A 19,078-nucleotide genomic window follows, 5' to 3' on the forward strand; every position below is an offset into this window, starting at 1 on the left:
AGAAGAGCTCTTCTGCTAACATATTACAATAATTATGAACAAATCAAGTAATTTAGGCCCCTAGCAACCGTCCTGACAGCAGTAAACTATAATTTTGCCTCATGGGCTTTTCACATAAGTTTCTTAGTAATATCAATGGGCAAAATGATCTGTACTTTTAAATTTCAGTTATATCAAACTAAAACAGTATTATACCAAACTATTTATTAATAATGATATTATTTTTAATTCTTAGTGGTGCAAATGTTACAAAATTAAGTTTGTTGAACAAAATAATGTCAGTGTTTATTTTACTATTGTGCGCATTAATAAATGTTATAAGGCTACAATAACAAGTCAGGTGGTGGTGAGAAGAGAGTGTTGGTAGTGCCAAAATGTTTGCCACATTTTGTACATTTTTTAGTAATTAGAAACAAATAATATTGTATATTTTTCAGGATGGATGATGTTAGATTCGAATGGATGCGTGATAGAGTAAATGATGCCTTAGATATCGATGATAACGAAGTGTTTGAGGAACTCCTCAGCCGGGATGATGGCGAGTTTGAATTGCAACTTGCCAAATTTCTGAATGAGACACCAGAAGAAGGAAGAGCTGCAGCAATATTTTACAAAACTATCAAAGAAGAAGAAATAGAAGTAGAAGAAGAAATTGGTTTGTATAACATCTTGTCTAAGAAAAAAAAAATAAATGATGTATTTAAATAATAGTGGTAGATAATGCCAGCAAAAGCAATGCCTGACTGTGTGCGTGTTTGTAAAATAACTGCATAAAAAGTTGGTGGGAATTTGAAGATCAAATTATTATTAAATAATTACAATTAAATAATAAAATTACTTTCAATGAGTTATAGTGGGGTGCGAGGTATTGGAAAACACTGAAAACACTACAATTAATTACAGTTTTTTTTTATTTGATTTTAAATGTTTCCATATTGATTCACTTTTTTAGAACCTTCAGAAATTGACATACCAGATGGAACTACTGTAGATGGGGATGATGCAGAAACAGCAGGGGGTTCTACACCAGCTCTTGAGGGCGCCGACGTTCCTGCACCAGAAACATCAGACACTCCAGCTGATGAAAAAGGCAAAAGTATGTCACATTCACCAAAGAAATGCCATCGTATTATAATCCACCCCTAATTTTTGCTAAATTCTGTAGGGCCTACTACTGTGTAATAATCACTTGCTGCTACAGATACTCATATATGATAATAATGTCTAATAATATCTACAGACCATCACCCCTTGATCAACAGTTCACAAAGCATTTTTGGAAAACAAAGTCATATAAACAAATTACAATTGTATCCACTTTATACCATAATTGAAAGATAGTTTATAGCCTAGTGATAAACAGCAATAGATACCCAATCAAGGCAGAAGCTGACAAGTTTCATCATAAACCAGACTTTGTTTAATAATTTTTTCATTAGAAAAAAAGAAGAAGAAAAAGAAAGGTGCTAAAGCAGAAGAAGCCAAGGCAGAAGAAGCTGAACCAGAAAAGGCTGATGAATCTAGGCCAGTTACCAGCAATGATCAACCAGCTATCACTGGGGAAGAGGATGCTGATGGTGTGCTTTCTGAACCAGTTGAGAAAGTTCCTCAAATGGTTAGTGACATGAGCCAAGTAGCTTCAATTTCTTTGATTTTGACCAGTTCAAGTCCATCAAAATGTCATAAGCAGCCCTCAATTTCTTTATGTTTTTTTTTTAATATTGTGTTCAACTCTCCTAAAACCTAACACACATACATTTGTAGGCTTTCTCAAAATGGTGCATTTTAGAAAGATAGAATTTGGTAGGCCTACCTTAAGAAATTGCTGGTTTTAATATGTACTAAACAAGTTTCTGTCAACTTTCAGAGAATTGTAAAAAAGACTTTTTACCGCACACTGTTGCATCTTTCTCATGGCCATGTTCCTGATGCTGCAACCGAGCAGGAGTCTGTTTACTTCCTACGTAATACTCCTGGTATGGTAGAGCTACCTGCCACTATCAGTGAAGCAAGCGAAATGCTGCCCATGTTCTTTGAAATTGGGGTCCTCAATGGAAACTCGCTTGTAATGATGGAACAAATTATTAGCCAGGTGATATTTTGACACTAATTTGTGTATGTTTTATATTCAGAAGATACACCATTATGTATCCATGTTGTATGTATACTGCAGGTAGAAATAGAAGAACTAGAAAAATGCATTAAAGTAATGAATTAATTATTAAATACTGCAGCACTTAAAAGATGTCACCCACATAGTTACAGTAAATAGGCCATCCCTATTCTGGGTCACCCCTACAGTTTTAAGAGGACAGTTTTCTATGAACTGAAGGAGCGGCAATATATGTTTTAGCTCTATGGCCAATCCCTATCAGGAGACACCCTAATTTGGGCACACTTTTTTAGGTCGTGAAGATATTCTTTTAATGGGGTTTTTCATTGATTCTAATACATGATATTTATTCTTTTAGGTATATATTCCACTTCTGTCCTTTAATTCGCACAAACAAAATGAAGCTCCAACAACTGCAGAACAGCAGGCTGCACTTTCATCTTCCTCAAATAACGATTCTGATTCCGAATCCGGCGACCTGCCAAAGCAGATGAATGTTCTTGAATCTCACCAACGAGCACTTCTGAGAGATGAATTCCTGATTAATATGCAAAAGTTTGCAACTCACATATCACGTACAATTCAACAGATAGATGGTGAAGTTCGATTAGATATACCAGATCTACCTATAGAGGGCGACGCTAATGAACTTGTTAAAAACGATGATCTGGTTGCACAGGTGCAGAACACAGCTGTTGAGTGGAATAAACAGATTTCAGCAGCTCTTGAAGTTCAACAGAAAAAGATACCACAAGGAAATGGACCTCTAGCTGAAATTGATTTCTGGAGAGAAAGAAATGCTGGTCTTAGTGCTCTGTCAGAACAGCTTAAGCTCGGACCTGTAAAAAAGATGCTTGAAATTTTACAGATTAAAGACACTCAAGGTGAAAACCATGTTCTGCAGACCTTTGAAGGTCATCGATCAGATCTAAATAAATACTACGTGGAAGCAAAAGATAACGTACGATTTCTGAGCACTTTAGAAAGACATTTCAAGAACATCACACATGGAGCTGGATTTCAGATTGTTCTTGACACGATTCCACCAATGATGAATGCGCTGCGAATGGTCTGGATCATCTCAAGGCATTACAATCGTGACGAGAGGATGATACCACTGATGGAGCGAATTGCTTGGGAGTTGGCTGAGAGAGTTGCCAAAGTTATCAATATTAGAACCATTTTCAAGTAAGTTCATGATAATACAATGAGAAACAAATTTGTTTGCAGATTACAGGGCACCCTCCTGGCCAATCAGTACTGTATTTTTTTAATTTTATAATGAATTGATCATAGAAATAATGAAATACAGTAAAACCTCTAATAGAGCGACCCAAAAAAGGAGTGAATAGGTGTTTGCTGTAGTGTTAAACTTATATTTTACATTTAGTGAACGTGCCTTGACATAATAGGGATGTCCCAAATGACGGTTCTACTGAGTATTATTTTTTTAATATTATAATAGAGAGACACCTATACAAATTAAAGCCAAAACATTTGAAGCTAAGAAAACCTTAGAGTTGTGGAAACAGTCCTACTTTGAAGTACGTCAGAAGATTGAAGCATCAGGACGAGACTCCAGATGGGAGTTTGATCGTAAGAGGCTGTTTGAAAGAACTGACTACATGGCTACAATATGTGAAGACATCTACAATGTTGCCCAAGTAGGTGTTGCCTTCATCAGAATTTCCTTTCGATAATTTGTAGATTTCACTGTGCCTCTTTTTAAGATTACCTTCAAACTCAACATTCATTAAAGCATAGATGAATTACTTTGGTTAAGTAAGAAGTACTGGTTTATTTACAGTACAGTACTAAAGACGATTAGATTCTTTTATTTCCTGTTGAGCTATGCTTCTTTGATATTCACTTACGTTATATTGGGTTTTTTAGGTGCTGGAAGAGTTTTACAACATCTTTGGCCCAGAATTGAAGTCTGTTACTGGAGACCCTAAACGAATTGAAGATGTCCTGAAAAGAGTTGATGGATTGGTTGAACCGCTTGAAGAAGTGAGTTGTTTTAGCATACAGTGATTTTGTTTCATGTCAATCTCTTGCAATTTAAATGTAATTGCTATCTATTTCTTATTATTATTTTGTCACAAAATCTCTTATTTAAGAATCTAATACTATCCTCCTCAGGTTAGCTTCAATCCTTTTAGTCTTGATGAACCAGGCAAGTGGCGTAAAGTGATGGACTGGTTCGACAAAGAGGTTGGCGCTATAGAAGATGAAGCCAAACATTTTATCAATGAGTCTTTCAAAACTCTTCGCTCTGCAGAGGGTGCTTTTGATATGCTGCTCAACTTTCAACACATTCGATCAAGGGATGCAATCAACTCACAAATGATGAAGAAATTCAATGACATATTATTACAATATGGCAAAGAGGTATAGTGGTTTCTGAGAGATTTTGCTAATCCTTAATTTTTAACTTGTGTTGTTTGATAGAAATGATAGACACACTGCAGCCATGTAATTACGAATCCTAATACTGCTACTACTACTCTCTTCTTGATTGATCTTTGAATATGTCACTGTCAGCCCATGTCATTTCAAAATATTATTGTGGGATAATATATTATTTAATGTTTTCATTTTTTAAGGTGGATATGGTCCATGCCCTGTTCAAAGAACATAATAACAATCCACCAGTCTCCAAGAATCAACCTCCAGTTGCTGGAGCTATAGCCTGGGAAAGGTCATTGTTTTATCGTATTAAGCACACCATTATACGCTTTCAGTCAATGGAAGAGATGATGGCCAGTGAATATGGCAAAGCAGTGAGTATTGCTTTCTTTTGTTTTATTATGATTAGATCTTAAAGCACTGTTCCCACAAGGACGCAACACAAGTAATTTTACCAATCTTGACACAATGGATCATCCGAATTGTGTGTGAATGGTCAACTACACCCACACATTGCATCCAATAACAACCAAGCTTAAGCTAGAAGGGATTTTTGTAATTTAGTGAGAGTTAATGTTCTTTTTCCTAATCGACATTCCTAGGCCAGAAGTAAATACCTTGGAGTTGCTAAGCAGATGAAAGAGTATGAGGACAAGAAGTATGAAGTGTGGCGAGAGCATGTTGAGGTCATCCTACCCGGCCTACTGAAGAGGAATCTTCTTGCAAAACCCTCAGAAACAGGACAGCGACTCCCGACAGCATCAGGAGAAGCCAATCATGAGAATAACCAAGGTTGTCCACTTTCTAACAATCTATAATTTAAGTTTTTTAACTGATATTGGAGACATGCAGACATGCCTCCAAATGTACAGGAATAGTTTTAAAGGTCATCTGTGCCACAGAAAAGTGGTCACTCGTTATTGTTGTACATGTAGACACAGTACAATAGAAAGATCCAGTTTAAATGGATTTTATTTATTTCTGTTTTGCAGCATTAGAACTGAAATATGTTGTAGATTTTGCACCAGAACTGTCTGAAATTATCACAGAGACCAAACATCTTGAACACCTTGGATTTTCAATTCCAGAACTGGCTCGTAATGTAGCTCTACAGGTTAGTTACAAAATGTCCTACTGTGTACAATAAAGTTTAGCTTTATAAAGGCCCTTCATCCAGGATGAGCTTTTAAATGTTTGCCAGTAGCTATGTTTTCTGTATTGTGTATGATACTCTGTATACATTATGAAAATATATATTTTAGTCTCAAAAAAATTGCTGTACTTTAACATTTTCCAATCGTATTGCGTCATCACTACTTTTTGGCAAGGGACATTGGATGCCATGTACATAATATCTCATGATTTTTTGTTTGAGAGTGACATAGGGTAGTCTGCAAACTGATTCACATAATTCAACCAAATAAAATGCGGCCATTAAAAAAACTGAATATAGTAGTTTGTGATGGCAGTTGGTCGGACTGGAAAAGTTTATCATTACTTAATTGTTTTTAATATTATTATTAATTTGTATTCTCTTCTTTCTTGCAATCAGGATGATAAATACCTTAGATGGAATGATGGATTAAAGCACATGCTTGATCGTTACCATGCCGTCATCGCATCTCTCAACAACGCAGAGACACAACTCCTAGAGGATCATATGAAAGACCTGAGGCGCACACTCAAACCGGGATACCGACGCCTCAACTGGAATTCACTCGGCATCTATGATTACATCGTTAAGTGCGGTCAGGCCATCGCAAAGTTTGAGTCTCTGGTTAACCAGATCCAGAAGAACGCTAAAGATATTGATACCAGATTAGATGTTATTTTAGAAGCTAACCTGTTCAGAGGACCACCGATGAAGCCTGGTCAAACATTACCTGGTTGCAAGGTATAGAAGTATTTAGAACTTTCAAATAATAATTACTAACAAAGAAACCAATTAAAGCTTGTATGTTCACATTGAACCCAGATTCGGTTAAGTGATTGAAGAAGATAAGTTCCTTTTCTTTCATCATACACATACGTTTTGTACAGTAGGTAAATGTGAACCAATGATATACGGGTTACTGGCATAAAACAATGCAACTTATCCGAACGTGGCCGTAGACGACTAGAAGAACGTATAATTTTTCAACTTGGAACTCTCAATCCCAATGGACTTAATGTATCTTTTAAATCATTTAGGAATTGAGTTCTATCTTGTCTATCAGATTGACATGAGTTATTATTATGTAATACCTTTTGTTTGTCAATGCTTTTGTCTATTTGCTATTTGCTTGTTCATTGTTACACCCATATAGCCCATAATATAGACTCATCTGTTTTCTAGTGTACCCTTTTTCTATATGTATTTGTCTTTTACCAATATTCTATCAGTACCTGATGATGACCTATGGTCGAAAGTACTCATATAATAAATATTTTATTTTGAGGCAGAAACAAGAAATTTGTCTGTTTTTTTTTTATAAATGTGAACCATACTACATGTATTTCTAAATATTTGTTCATGATTTTTTATTCGGTCTGACCAGAATCTGAACTTAGTATGAACATAACTTTAATTGGACAAATTTTTGCAAACGCTAAATTAAAAAAGAAAATTAAAAATATGTTATGATTGATGGATAAAATATTAAACAATTTTTTTTTTACTTATTTTCATTTGACAGGAATACTTTGACCATGTTGAAAGAGATCGCAATCATGTTGTTGAGAATCTTGCAGTGAAATATCGTGCAATAGGCCCACTCCTAACCAAGATGGAAGGTCTTGTTGTACACACAAACACTGGCAGGTCTCCAAGACTTCATGCTTATTATCGCTATTGGGAAAGGAGAGTGTATGATACCTTAACATCAGTAAGTCACTGTCCGTCCAGCTGAGTGTGAAAAGCAACTGGCCACATTTAATTTAATTTTCAGTTGAATTATCATGTGCAATGTTAAGTAAACGAAGAGGTTTTGTAAACTAATAATTTTAAGTAAACTAATAAACAACAACAACAAGTATATTGTTGTTAGAGACAATCTGATCCGGTAATGAAAGTGCAAGCATGCTACCAGCTTATTGTACAATGTACATTGCTGTTGGTTAATGTACTGTACCTATAAAACATATAAAGCTCTGTCTACACTATCAAACTGGATGTGACAAAAAATGTGATGTGCCCATATATGAACATGATGATGTCATATCACTACCATATTTTCGCATATCACTACCTTATTTGGGCAAATCACACTTTTTTTGTCAAACTCATTTGATAGTGTAGACAAGGCTTAACATAGTGCCTTTGTATAAAATTAGATCTGTTTTCACTACATGTATGATTCATAAAATATATTGATTGTTTATTTGTATTAGCTTATCATGCGCAGTTTGAACGAATTCAATACAGCTGTCTCAAGTAACAACCTCATCTTCCAAATTGAGGCAATGTTGTCCGCTCCTGAGATTATCCTGACTCCAGCCGTCAATGAAATCTACAAGCTCAGCATGCAGTCTGTGCGTGATTGTGTAGATATGTAAGTTATTATTATTATGGGATGTCACCGTGCTGATAGAAATAACATCAAACTATTAAGTATTATTATCAAATACTCATTTAAACTAATTCTTGTACTCTTCATTTTACACGTTTTTAAAAGATATATTTAATTGTACATGTTTATACAGGTCTTCAATGGTCTTTACATCATCATTTCAGATTCAAGTTATTGTTAAAAGTTTACACCTTTTTTTTTCTCGAGAAATGTATTTTTTTAATTGAATACACTTATGTTTGTAGCTCCAAGAATTTTATACGCTGGATGAATGGTACCTGTATTGAGACGCCACCACAGATAGTTGATGGAGAAGATGAGCCATTCGTGTTCAGCTTTAGCAGGGACATTGGAGTTGACCCTAACATTCTGGAGCTTGTTATGAACATTTCTAGCAACATGCAGAAGACACTAACTTCCATAAATAAATACCTCAGCAGGTAGGATAATAAATCATCATCATTCTTCTTCTTTTACATCTGTCCACAACAATGGGTGCCAAAATGGACAGTACACTGGGGTTAACCCTCTACTTTAACAAAGGACAGATGTGGACCTCTTGTTTTAAAGTCTGTTTCTAAACTGAATTATGGTTGAGGCAACTCTTGAAGGCTATTGTCTGTGGCGCCCATTCCTTACCAATTCTGTAACATATTCCTCCTCTTATACTCACAAATGTTTTTTTTATGTGTTTGTTTTTGTTACGTCAAGGTGGAAGAGATATCGACCTCTATGGAAGCTCGAGAAAACCATAATGCTTGATAAATTTGCCCTGAAGAAGCCATCTTGTGTCCAGTATGATGAGAAACTGCAGTTCTATAACAACTTGGCCAAGGAGGTAGTGTGTCTAATTATTAAGTGTTTGTATACACAAAACCCTGAAATTCTGTATGCAATGCGTCAGCCCTCTGTCATTACCTACCTTCCCTTTTTTAAATACCAGTTGTGATGTTTTCAATCAGGTTAATGTTCAACTAATGATCAAGGACCAGGAGTGTATTCGGCTTAACATTGCTCCTCTTGCCAGTACCATTGAAGAACACGCTAAGAAGTGGGTTGAGTCTCTTGGAAAGCTGCTTAATGATTCTGCAAAAGAGGAGCTGTTTGTTCTAAAAACAACACTTGAGGTAAAATTGAAGTAGACCGAACTATTAAGAAACCTCTATGTATCTTTTGTAACAGCAAAAATAATAGTGATGATAATATACCTTCCATATTGTTTAATGTGTGAATAAAGTTTTAAAAGAAATTTTATAATGTCAGTTGTCATGTCAATTATGTTTGGTATAAAATAATAGTAGTAATTCCATTCTTTTTCTCTTATATTAGACTCTAGGTTCTGACCTAAAGAAGTCACCAGAAACCCTTGAAGACCTAAAGTTTGTCCTGAAGATCATCGCTGACATCAGGGACATGTCTCTGGAGGTCGAGCTTCGTATCACTGATATTATCGAGAGATATCGTACGCTAGGAATGTATGACATTGCAGTCACTGAAGAAGAGACAGAGTTGTGCAACAGGATCATGCAGATGTGGCATGACCTCTTCTTGGAGTCAAAACATGTAGATGCTAGTCTGATAATTGTCAAGAGAAAGTTTACAGAGGTAAGTCACAGATCTTTAATTATCCAAGTGCACCAATAAATTGTTTAAAACAGTATATAAGGAAACATTTAATTTCCAATATCTCACTCTGTAACTTGAATGTTTCGGATACTTTTCTATAGATTACACTCACCCAGATTGGAGGATTTGGAAAGGAACTGGCAAACTTCCAAGATAAGTTTAAGATGGAAGGACCTGGTGCTGTTGGCAATGATCTTGATAAAGGTATGGAGCATACAGAACACATCTTCACTCTCCTAAATGATATAACATTTTGTGTTGCATTTTATGTATAGTTTGCAGGTCTGAGTGTCTGCTGTACTTGTATTCAATCTGCAAGTGGCTAAACTTAAGTATTTTGGTCACACTAGGTCTTGAGTTACTTGAAAAATATAAGAAAGAAGTGGCTGACTATGATAGAGACAGACAGGAGTTGGCCAATGCTGAGAAGCTGTTTGATCTACCTATCACATCATACACAGAACTGATGCAAGTTCAGAAAGAGATGAATGGATTAGATCAAATTTATACCATCTACAAGGAACAAAAGGTATAGTTTCTCATTTTACCCATTATTTACTTACTTTATTACTTAGTTACTTTGGTTGTTTGTTACTTATTCCTCTTTAGGGCCCCACTTGAGGTAATCAGTATTGCAAAATTGATACACAGGTCACTATTATTACTAAACACTTACTGTATGGCTATATTTATGTTACACGTCTATTGTTTTAGGCTGCAAGAGAAGAGTGGGCTCAGACCCTTTGGGCAAATCTGAATGTAGGTCACCTTGTTGAGGGTATCGATGGATTTATTAAGTCACTCAAGAAGCTTCCACGAGATGTCAAGAACACACCTACATCAAGGATGGTGGAAGGGCGTATGAAAGAGTTTAAAGACTCTATTCCACTGTTCGTTGACTTGAAAAATGAAGCATTGAGAGAAAGGTAAGGTGGTATGTATTTACAACACTAAGATACTATATACTTTTTACATCACTTAGAAATGATGTATGGTGAGTTACTTGGTTCTTAGTGCGATAATATCTTTAGTGTCTACTGCACAGTTAAAAATAGTTATTTTAATTTGAAAATAAATTTATATAAATGATATACAAACAAACATTTTCTGCATCTTTAGGCATTGGAAAGAACTAATGCAGAAGACAGGTAAAGCTTTTGACATGAATCCTGAAACTTTCACCCTGGAGAATCTCTTTGCTATGGAGCTCCACAACTTCAAAGAAGTAATTGGTGATATTGTAACCAGTGCATCGAAAGAGCTTAGTATAGAGAAGGTAAGACTAACATAGCTTGGTGTTCTATACTGTATTCTTTCAAGATTTTAAAACATGTATTCATATCACAAGAGAAATTGCATTGCTTGAACTACACAGAATAAAATTATGTTAAAAATTATTTTCCCCATATGGCAGTAAAAGTTTACCTTTACAATTATTTTTTTTAATAATTCTCTTTTAATTTTCAGGGTATCAAAGAGGTCAATGACACTTGGGATCACATGAAGTTCAACGTTATGGCGTACATGAAGGGCACACAGGAGCGGGGCAAGATTCTTGGTGCAGTAGATGATGTCATGCAGATTCTAGATGACAATGCCATGAACCTTCAGAGCATGTCGGCTTCCAGGTTCATTGGACCGTTTCTCAGCACTGTGCAGACTTGGGAGAAAAGTCTTTCCCTGATTGGGGAAGTCCTTGAGGTCAGGGAAATCTCTTCAACACTTCTTAACGTGCCATATTTTGATGTCGCGAATGACTTTACAAAATATCAGATTACTAATGGCATTTTTTCATTCTACAGGTCTGGTTGGTAGTCCAACGGAAGTGGATGTATTTAGAGAGCATCTTCATTGGCGGTGACATCAGATCCCAGTTACCAGAAGAAGCCAAGAAGTTTGACAGTATTGATAAGATGTTCAAAAAGGTTCCATTTTATTTCAAGTTCTCTACATAAATTTGTTCGGCTAAATACTTTACACAGGAATATGTCAGTTTAAACACTGCATGTATCCTGTATGTAATCAAGAATGAACTCTGTAAATATGATATTGGGTAGCACTTTATAAGATACTGTTCTCACCAATTTTACTCACATTGGTGACTCCCCTATGTCATGAAATAAAAGTTGTTAATTCATCATTTTTTTACAGATTATGCATGAGACTGCAAACAACCCAAAGATCAAGGATGCATGCCATGTGGCCAATCGACTACAAGATCTGGAGATGATCAGTAGTGGTCTGGAGAAATGTCAGAAGAGTCTAAATGACTATCTAGACTCAAAGAGGAATGCCTTTCCTAGGTTCTTCTTCATCTCCGATGATGAACTGTTGTCTATTCTGGGTAGCAGTGATCCAACGTGTGTCCAGGAACATATGATCAAAGTAAATTGTACCCCAAAGCAGCAAGACATTCCACATCTGTTATTAAGTGCCTGTTTCTATTAATCTATTCTTCATAACCAGTTTTGGCAGTTTGTCATAAATAACTGTTATTTTAAAAACTGTATTATCCTGCTAAATAGAAACAGACCCTGAGTTTGTGGTGGCAGTAGTAGTTGTAGTTGTGATAATAAATAATAAGATTATGTCATTATAACTACCACTTTATATTAATATCAGATGTTTGACAACATAGCATCACTTCAATTTCAACAAGGCAATAACCGTGAAACCCTAGCCATAGCAATGAACTCTGCAGAAGGAGAGCAGATGATGTTTAGACAGAATGTGCCAGCTGAAGGACGTGTGGAGGATTGGATGACAGGTGTCCTGGCTGAGATGAGGAGGACTAACAGGCTCATTACTAAAGAGGCTATTTTCAAGTATTGTGATGGCAAAACAAGGTACATTGGGACTGAGAAAATGTTATTAGTCTGCCTATCAGAGATGATTAACATAGACATGTCAACAGGACAAGATTGAATGACTGGGTCACAAGGTCCACTTCAGGACCATAATAAGCACACCATACTCTTTTTGAAAACTGTATCAAGGTCTATATTGTGTACATGTGCAATATATGTTGCATCCCATCCAAAGGATAAAATAAAGACTGTCTTGACTAACGATACAAAAAATATGGCTCAGACCGGTCATGGACCCATGCAATATACACTCCTTGATCCTATTTGATTAGTACCGTTTCTAATTTAATTTCTCAATATATGTAATAACTCTTTTAGGGTTGAGTGGATGTACTTGTACCAAGGTATGGTGGTGCTAGCTGCCAATCAGGTTTGGTGGACGTGGGAGGTGGCTGACGTGTTCAACAAAGTAAAACTAGGAGATAAGATGGCAATGAAAACCTATGCTAAGAAGATGCATAAACAGATTGATGGTCTCGTTGTTCAGGTAGATATAAAATTACAAATATTTTAGATCTGTAAATGTATGAGAAATTCTTGGCAAGTGATAATGTCTTTTCAGTCGGGACTCACTAATAATGTTCTGCTTGATATGCAGACACCCTATTAAAAAACATCTTTTATATTCTTTTAGTTGTTTCATAATTGCTGATAGAGTAAGCTTAAGTAAGTAGGCTTTTAAAACTCAGATTTTTTTCTTTGTATTTTAGGTGAGATCACCATTATCCAAGAATGACCGGTCAAAGTTCAACACAGTGCTAATTATTGATGTTCATGCAAGAGACATCATTGATGGATTTGTTAGGGACAGGTAAATTTGTTTACACTTTGACATATTTAAAGAGGGCCCCTGGATATCAGCTGGCCTGAAAGTTCAGCTGGTAGGATTAACCTCTCTAAAAGTGGAATTAAAAAAATAAATAAAATTAATACAAAAAAACATATTTTGCAGTATAAATGTTGTATGTCATATCTCTTGGATTATTGCACATTCATAAAACTGAATTCCTTAAAATGGTTCTGTTTTTATTTTAATTCATTTTGTCCTTCTTCTAGTATCCTTAATGAGCGTGAGTTTGAGTGGGAGAGCCAGTTGCGATTCTTTTGGGATCGCGACCCAGACGAGTTGAACATCCGACAGTGTACTGGAACGTTTGGGTATGGTTACGAGTACATGGGCCTTAACGGCCGACTCGTTATTACTCCACTAACAGACAGAATCTACCTCACACTAACACAGGTAATAAATATAATGAAATTGCTATGATATCAAAATACTGTATATGCAATTGAATAAGCTAGGCATACATACAATCCTAAATCCTGGCTTAGAGAAATATGAAAGCAATGCTGCCTTTTATGCAGTATATTAAATTGTATTACTCTTTATTATTTTTGTAGGCTTTGTCAATGCAACTTGGTGGCGCCCCTGCTGGTCCTGCTGGTACAGGAAAAACTGAGACAACCAAGGATTTAGCCAAAGCTCTTGGTCTTCTGTGTGTGGTAACAAACTGTGGAGAGGGCATGGATTATAAGGTATACCAAAGTATAACCAACAAGTTTGAGCAGTTCTTCGAAAACAAATGTGGCTGTTTTTCCAGGCATACTGATATTTCCATGTCTTTCTCTTTGTAGGCTGTTGGAAAGATCTTTTCTGGTCTTGCTCAGTGTGGTGCTTGGGGATGTTTTGATGAGTTCAATCGGATTGATGTCTCTGTCTTGTCTGTTATCTCATCACAGATTCAGACTATTAGAAATGCCCTCATTCATAACCTAAAAAAATTCCATGTGAGTTAAACCTTCTTAACTAACCTTCTACTATATTCCAAACTGAATGAAGACATGTAATTTAAAGGAGATGTTCAACTGCTTTGTACCAGTACAGTGACCAGGTTTAATAACACTTCATACATATTTATTTATAGTTTGAAGGTGCTGAAATAACAATGGACAATCGTATGGGTATTTTCATCACAATGAACCCAGGTTATGCTGGGAGAACTGAGCTGCCAGAGTCAGTTAAAGCCCTGTTCAGACCAGTTGTCGTAATTGTACCAGATCTCAATCAAATCTGCGAGATTATGTTGTTTTCTGAGGGATTCCTTTATGCAAAGGTATAAATTACATTTTATATTAGTGTAGACAAAGAATAGGTATAAAAGAAAAAGGTGGGTCCTAACATTGTATGAGCTACAGCATTAATAAAAAAATGAAACTATATTACAGAGGTCTTAAACTGGCTGTTGGAAATCTGGGAAATCCACCATCATCGTACTTAGAAAGTTGAACATGTATTTACAAATGTTATGTTTTTGCATTTAGGTGTTAGCCAAAAAGATGACTGTTTTATACAAGCTAGCAAAGGAACAGTTATCCAAACAATATCATTATGATTTTGGTCTGAGAGCTCTAAAGTCTGTACTGGTCATGGCTGGTGAACTGAAGAGAGGCTCTCCAGATCTGCCAGAGGTAAGAGATGATGTCATATCACTACCATATTTAAGCATATCACTACCATATTTGGGCACATCACACTTTAGTGTGACTCTAGTTTGATAGTGTAAACAGAGCTTAAGCAATTGTTTAATTGGATTGAATGTTCTACATACCAACTGTTTATTTACAAGATGCCACATGTTCCAATTGAGTAAATGTTAAATGTGTATTTCTTTTATTATTTGCAGAATGTGGTGTTAATGCGAGCTCTTCGTGATATGAATTTACCCAAGTTTGTCTTTGAGGATGTGCCGCTGTTCCTTGGCTTGATTTCTGATCTGTTCCCAGGCCTAGATTGTCCTCGTGTTCGTTATCCTAATTTCAATGATGCTGTGGAGCAAGTTCTGGAAGAGAATAACTATGTGCTGCTTCCAGATCAGGTACTGTATGTCCTAAAAAATAACTTTCTACTGTTATGATGTTCAGACTGACATTGTTCTGATAGCATAGCTTAAGCAATTGTATAAATAGTCCACTATTAAGTAAGTAATTCAGATATAAAGCTTATAGGTACAGTATGGTTATTCCGGAGTCTTTGTAGGACAACACATTGTAACCTATCTTTAGTGAGGTTTAATTTGTTAATAGTCTTTGTTTGGTAAAGAATTGATTAATGACTGGTTTAAGTGTTAAATCCAGTTCTTTGTTAATCTAGCTCTTTGATCTTGTAATGGTTTAGTAAAAACCAGATAAATTTGATATTGTTTTGATCATACCAGTGTCATTTTGATTCATAGGTTGATAAAGTTGTTCAGATGTACGAGACTATGTTAACAAGGCACACCACAATGATTGTAGGTCCGACTGGTGGAGGCAAATCTGTTGTCATCAACACGCTAGCACAGTCACAAACAAAGTAAGTGCTTTAAAGTCGACTTGTGCTGTAATGGTATTCATATATAACTTGCATGCATGTTACTGCAATTCTAGGTGTTGGTGTCATACAATTGTATTTTAACATGTTACAAATCATCAACCATTAAATTTATTTTATTTTTTTTCAGGCTTGGTTTAAATACAAAAATCTATATAATGAATCCAAAAGCAATGACCGTAATTGAGCTTTACGGTATCCTAGACCCTGTGACTCGTGACTGGACTGACGGTCTCTTGTCAAATATCTTCCGAGACATCAACAAACCAACAGACAAGAATGAGCGAAAGTATATTCTGTTTGATGGTGATGTTGATGCCCTATGGGTGGAGAACATGAACTCTGTTATGGACGACAACAGGCTGCTAACATTAGCAAATGGAGAGAGAATTCGTCTCCAGAAACACTGTGCTCTTTTATTTGAGGTAAAGAAATTTGTCTGCGAAATGTTAATTTTTATGGAGTTCAAAGCCATGAAGTAAAACTTAAGATTCCCTTTATGAAATGTTCTACTGTATATGTCTAATACTTGATGAGATAGCCTACCTTGTAGCATTAGACCATTGTTTTTTCCTCTAGTATAAGCACAGGTGGTGGTCCTTTATCAAGATACTATATTTTTAAGAAACATTAACAATACAGTATAATCTATTTTTAGGTTTCTGATCTTCAATATGCCTCACCTGCAACTGTATCCCGTTGTGGTATGGTCTATGTGGACCCCAAAAATCTTGGGTACCACCCCTACTGGACCAAGTGGGTCAACAGTCGATCCAACAAAAAGGAACAAGAGGATCTGATGAGGTTATTTAACAAGTATGTTCCTCCAGCACTTGACCTGATCGTCGAGGGGATTGTTGATGGCAAGCAAGGAGAAAAACTAAAGACCATTGTGCCATTGACCACACTCAATATGGTATGAGGAATATTTTATTAATATTGTGTATTAAAGGGGGGTTCCGGGTTTAAAATGAATAGTAAAAAATGTAAAATATATTTGTTTGTCTCTTGAACGGTAAAAGTTTCAATTGATATAAGCGCCCAGTGAAGCAGAACGAAGGCTGTGAAATGAGGCCAGATTACAAGTGCAGCTACGGCGATATGACGCTGTGTTACAGAATAGGAAATTCGTGAAATGGTCAATCTTCCGACGACTCGTTATCATTAACCATATCAATTACTTTTGTAAAATTATACTTATCTGATGTAATTTTAGTCGGTCTTCCCATTTATAAAGTCAATTTTCTATGAAAATTCATCAAAACAGTGAAAAATTAGATATGTTTGCACTTTACGTTTGCCGATTTTCGCACTGACTTAGGGAAAGCCTTCAAAATCAATGAAGCGTAACGTATACATTCCTGCTGAGCTAGCTAGCGAGGAGAGCGAGACGACGATACACGTGCTCTCTCTGCCCATGCCTGGCATCGTCACATGATAAGCAGATACAGTATACAATACCAAAATGGTCGGGTCGAGTCGAGTGTACATATCACAACATGAACGATGTACAGTATTTGATTGAAGGTCGACTCGACCTACCGGAATGGTATAGATAATATAGCTCGAATGAGAGAGTTGGAATCCTTCGTACTGGCTGGCCGGTCTACTTGCTTGATGCAGTATCCGCTTTTTTGGAGAGTAAACTAGGCCTATTTTAGGCCTACTTAGACGACCATACGTGCGGACGGCAATCGGACCTTGTTTTGCCTCAATATTTACAGCCGATTTTGTAGAATGTTTTCGGTTTAGATTGTTTAGGAGTTTGGTTGATAGGATGGGCTTGGAATCCACTGAGTTTTGTTATTTATGGGCCAATCGTTTAGTATTAGGCTAGCTAGGCCCCTGATGGGCCCCATCGGGAAACGTGGCATGGAATCCCTACGGTCAGAATGGCTCTCACCCATGAAAAAAAATGATTTAGGCTAGGCCTAGCCTAGTACGTGAAGCCGATAATACGATCTGTACTATTCGAGGTATAAAAATAGTATATAATTTATTACTCCGTAATCTGTACTAAATTTTGTATTTCATTAAATGTCAAATAAGTATGCTACTACTGTTATTATTACACTTTAGGCCTAGCTTAGAAAATCTACAAAAAATGTATTTCACAATGATCGGCTGGTCGTCGTTTGACAGGGGGAGAGAGATGTAAATTAGTTGACAAACACAACGTACATGACGTCACGATCCACTGACGTGATTTTGTGAATATCTCATGAATATTAATGAGCTTCCCTAAGCTGCTGAAAAACAGACTTTCCATGAATTTACCCTAAAATGTATATGAAATTTAATTTTTTAATTTCTCGTTATTATTCTTTATTCTGACATGTCTATATTGTTATAATATTTTTTATTTAATAAATAAACGATATTTAAAAGCAAAAGCAAAGCCCAGAATCCCCCTTTAAGCTCTGTGTACACTATCAACATTTAGGTGACAAAAGAATTTGATGTGCCAATATATGGACATGATGATGTCATATCACTACCATTTGTTCATATCACTACCATATTTGGGCACATCACACTTTTTTTTCAAACTAGTTTGATAGTGTAGACAGAGCTTTAAAGAACTATATTGTAAACTAATACATTGATATACAACAAGCCATGGGCATTTAGTGTATCATAACTTATGATTTTTTTCAGGTTACTCAACTAAGTCGAATGTTAGATGCAGTCTTGGACAAAGAAAACCTTGAGAGTGATGTCATTGAAGCACATTTCCTCCAGGCTCTGACTTGGTCTCTTGGTGCCGGACTCCTGGAAGATGGCCGAGTAAAATTTGACGGCTTCATTAAGTATCTTGCTTCTATGACTTCAGTGACGGACGAAGGTGTTGATGCAAAATCAGGGGAGATACCAGCTCAGTATGACACGCTGTATGAGTATTTCTTTGATGGAGATAAACGTCTGGTAAGAATATCTAGCTTTCGTTATTATTGTTGCTCTATTTTTTCCTGCTTTTATCAAAGGCAATTTTTCTCTAAATTATGGTTCAGGCATCCTCCTTAACATTATTTAAACCAATATAAACCTGTTTTTTAATTGGCCTGAATTAAAATTTTACTAGTCATCAATAATTTTGTCATGTTTTCTGTGAAAATTGGTCTTTAACAAAACAGGCCTGTTATTG

The 19,078-nt window shown here is 36.0% G+C and overlaps 2 protein-coding genes across 2 annotated transcripts in view; one reads left to right on the top strand and one right to left on the bottom strand.

Annotated features, from left to right (window-relative positions):
- LOC144834499 (WD repeat and SOCS box-containing protein 1-like) overlaps positions 1 to 19,078 on the bottom strand; it is a 215,216-nt gene that overhangs the window by 164,317 nt on the left and 31,821 nt on the right. The gene's annotated exons all lie outside the window — the stretch shown is intronic.
- Positions 347 to 19,078, top strand: part of LOC144834468 (dynein axonemal heavy chain 10-like) — a 32,661-nt gene continuing 13,929 nt past the window's right edge. The window contains exons 1-38 of the mRNA XM_078689266.1: positions 347 to 655; positions 953 to 1,096; positions 1,440 to 1,615; positions 1,868 to 2,092; positions 2,472 to 3,301; positions 3,579 to 3,777; positions 4,007 to 4,123; positions 4,256 to 4,504; positions 4,720 to 4,896; positions 5,125 to 5,314; positions 5,515 to 5,636; positions 6,075 to 6,416; positions 7,198 to 7,386; positions 7,892 to 8,052; positions 8,316 to 8,510; positions 8,782 to 8,908; positions 9,033 to 9,197; positions 9,400 to 9,675; positions 9,798 to 9,900; positions 10,047 to 10,225; positions 10,411 to 10,622; positions 10,816 to 10,972; positions 11,164 to 11,397; positions 11,499 to 11,621; positions 11,848 to 12,081; positions 12,319 to 12,542; positions 12,882 to 13,050; positions 13,274 to 13,374; positions 13,620 to 13,803; positions 13,965 to 14,099; positions 14,199 to 14,351; positions 14,489 to 14,677; positions 14,886 to 15,032; positions 15,248 to 15,439; positions 15,797 to 15,915; positions 16,064 to 16,358; positions 16,592 to 16,849; positions 18,592 to 18,858. Of these exons, the coding sequence (XP_078545392.1) occupies positions 439 to 655; positions 953 to 1,096; positions 1,440 to 1,615; positions 1,868 to 2,092; positions 2,472 to 3,301; positions 3,579 to 3,777; positions 4,007 to 4,123; positions 4,256 to 4,504; positions 4,720 to 4,896; positions 5,125 to 5,314; positions 5,515 to 5,636; positions 6,075 to 6,416; positions 7,198 to 7,386; positions 7,892 to 8,052; positions 8,316 to 8,510; positions 8,782 to 8,908; positions 9,033 to 9,197; positions 9,400 to 9,675; positions 9,798 to 9,900; positions 10,047 to 10,225; positions 10,411 to 10,622; positions 10,816 to 10,972; positions 11,164 to 11,397; positions 11,499 to 11,621; positions 11,848 to 12,081; positions 12,319 to 12,542; positions 12,882 to 13,050; positions 13,274 to 13,374; positions 13,620 to 13,803; positions 13,965 to 14,099; positions 14,199 to 14,351; positions 14,489 to 14,677; positions 14,886 to 15,032; positions 15,248 to 15,439; positions 15,797 to 15,915; positions 16,064 to 16,358; positions 16,592 to 16,849; positions 18,592 to 18,858 (7,776 nt within the window). The 5' untranslated portion in view covers positions 347 to 438. The remainder of the gene's footprint in view (positions 656 to 952; positions 1,097 to 1,439; positions 1,616 to 1,867; positions 2,093 to 2,471; positions 3,302 to 3,578; positions 3,778 to 4,006; positions 4,124 to 4,255; positions 4,505 to 4,719; positions 4,897 to 5,124; positions 5,315 to 5,514; positions 5,637 to 6,074; positions 6,417 to 7,197; positions 7,387 to 7,891; positions 8,053 to 8,315; positions 8,511 to 8,781; positions 8,909 to 9,032; positions 9,198 to 9,399; positions 9,676 to 9,797; positions 9,901 to 10,046; positions 10,226 to 10,410; positions 10,623 to 10,815; positions 10,973 to 11,163; positions 11,398 to 11,498; positions 11,622 to 11,847; positions 12,082 to 12,318; positions 12,543 to 12,881; positions 13,051 to 13,273; positions 13,375 to 13,619; positions 13,804 to 13,964; positions 14,100 to 14,198; positions 14,352 to 14,488; positions 14,678 to 14,885; positions 15,033 to 15,247; positions 15,440 to 15,796; positions 15,916 to 16,063; positions 16,359 to 16,591; positions 16,850 to 18,591; positions 18,859 to 19,078) is intronic.

This window comes from Antedon bifida, chromosome 2 (assembly GCF_963402885.1).
Source record: "Antedon bifida chromosome 2, ecAntBifi1.1, whole genome shotgun sequence".
Classification (NCBI taxonomy): domain Eukaryota; kingdom Metazoa; phylum Echinodermata; class Crinoidea; order Comatulida; family Antedonidae; genus Antedon; species Antedon bifida.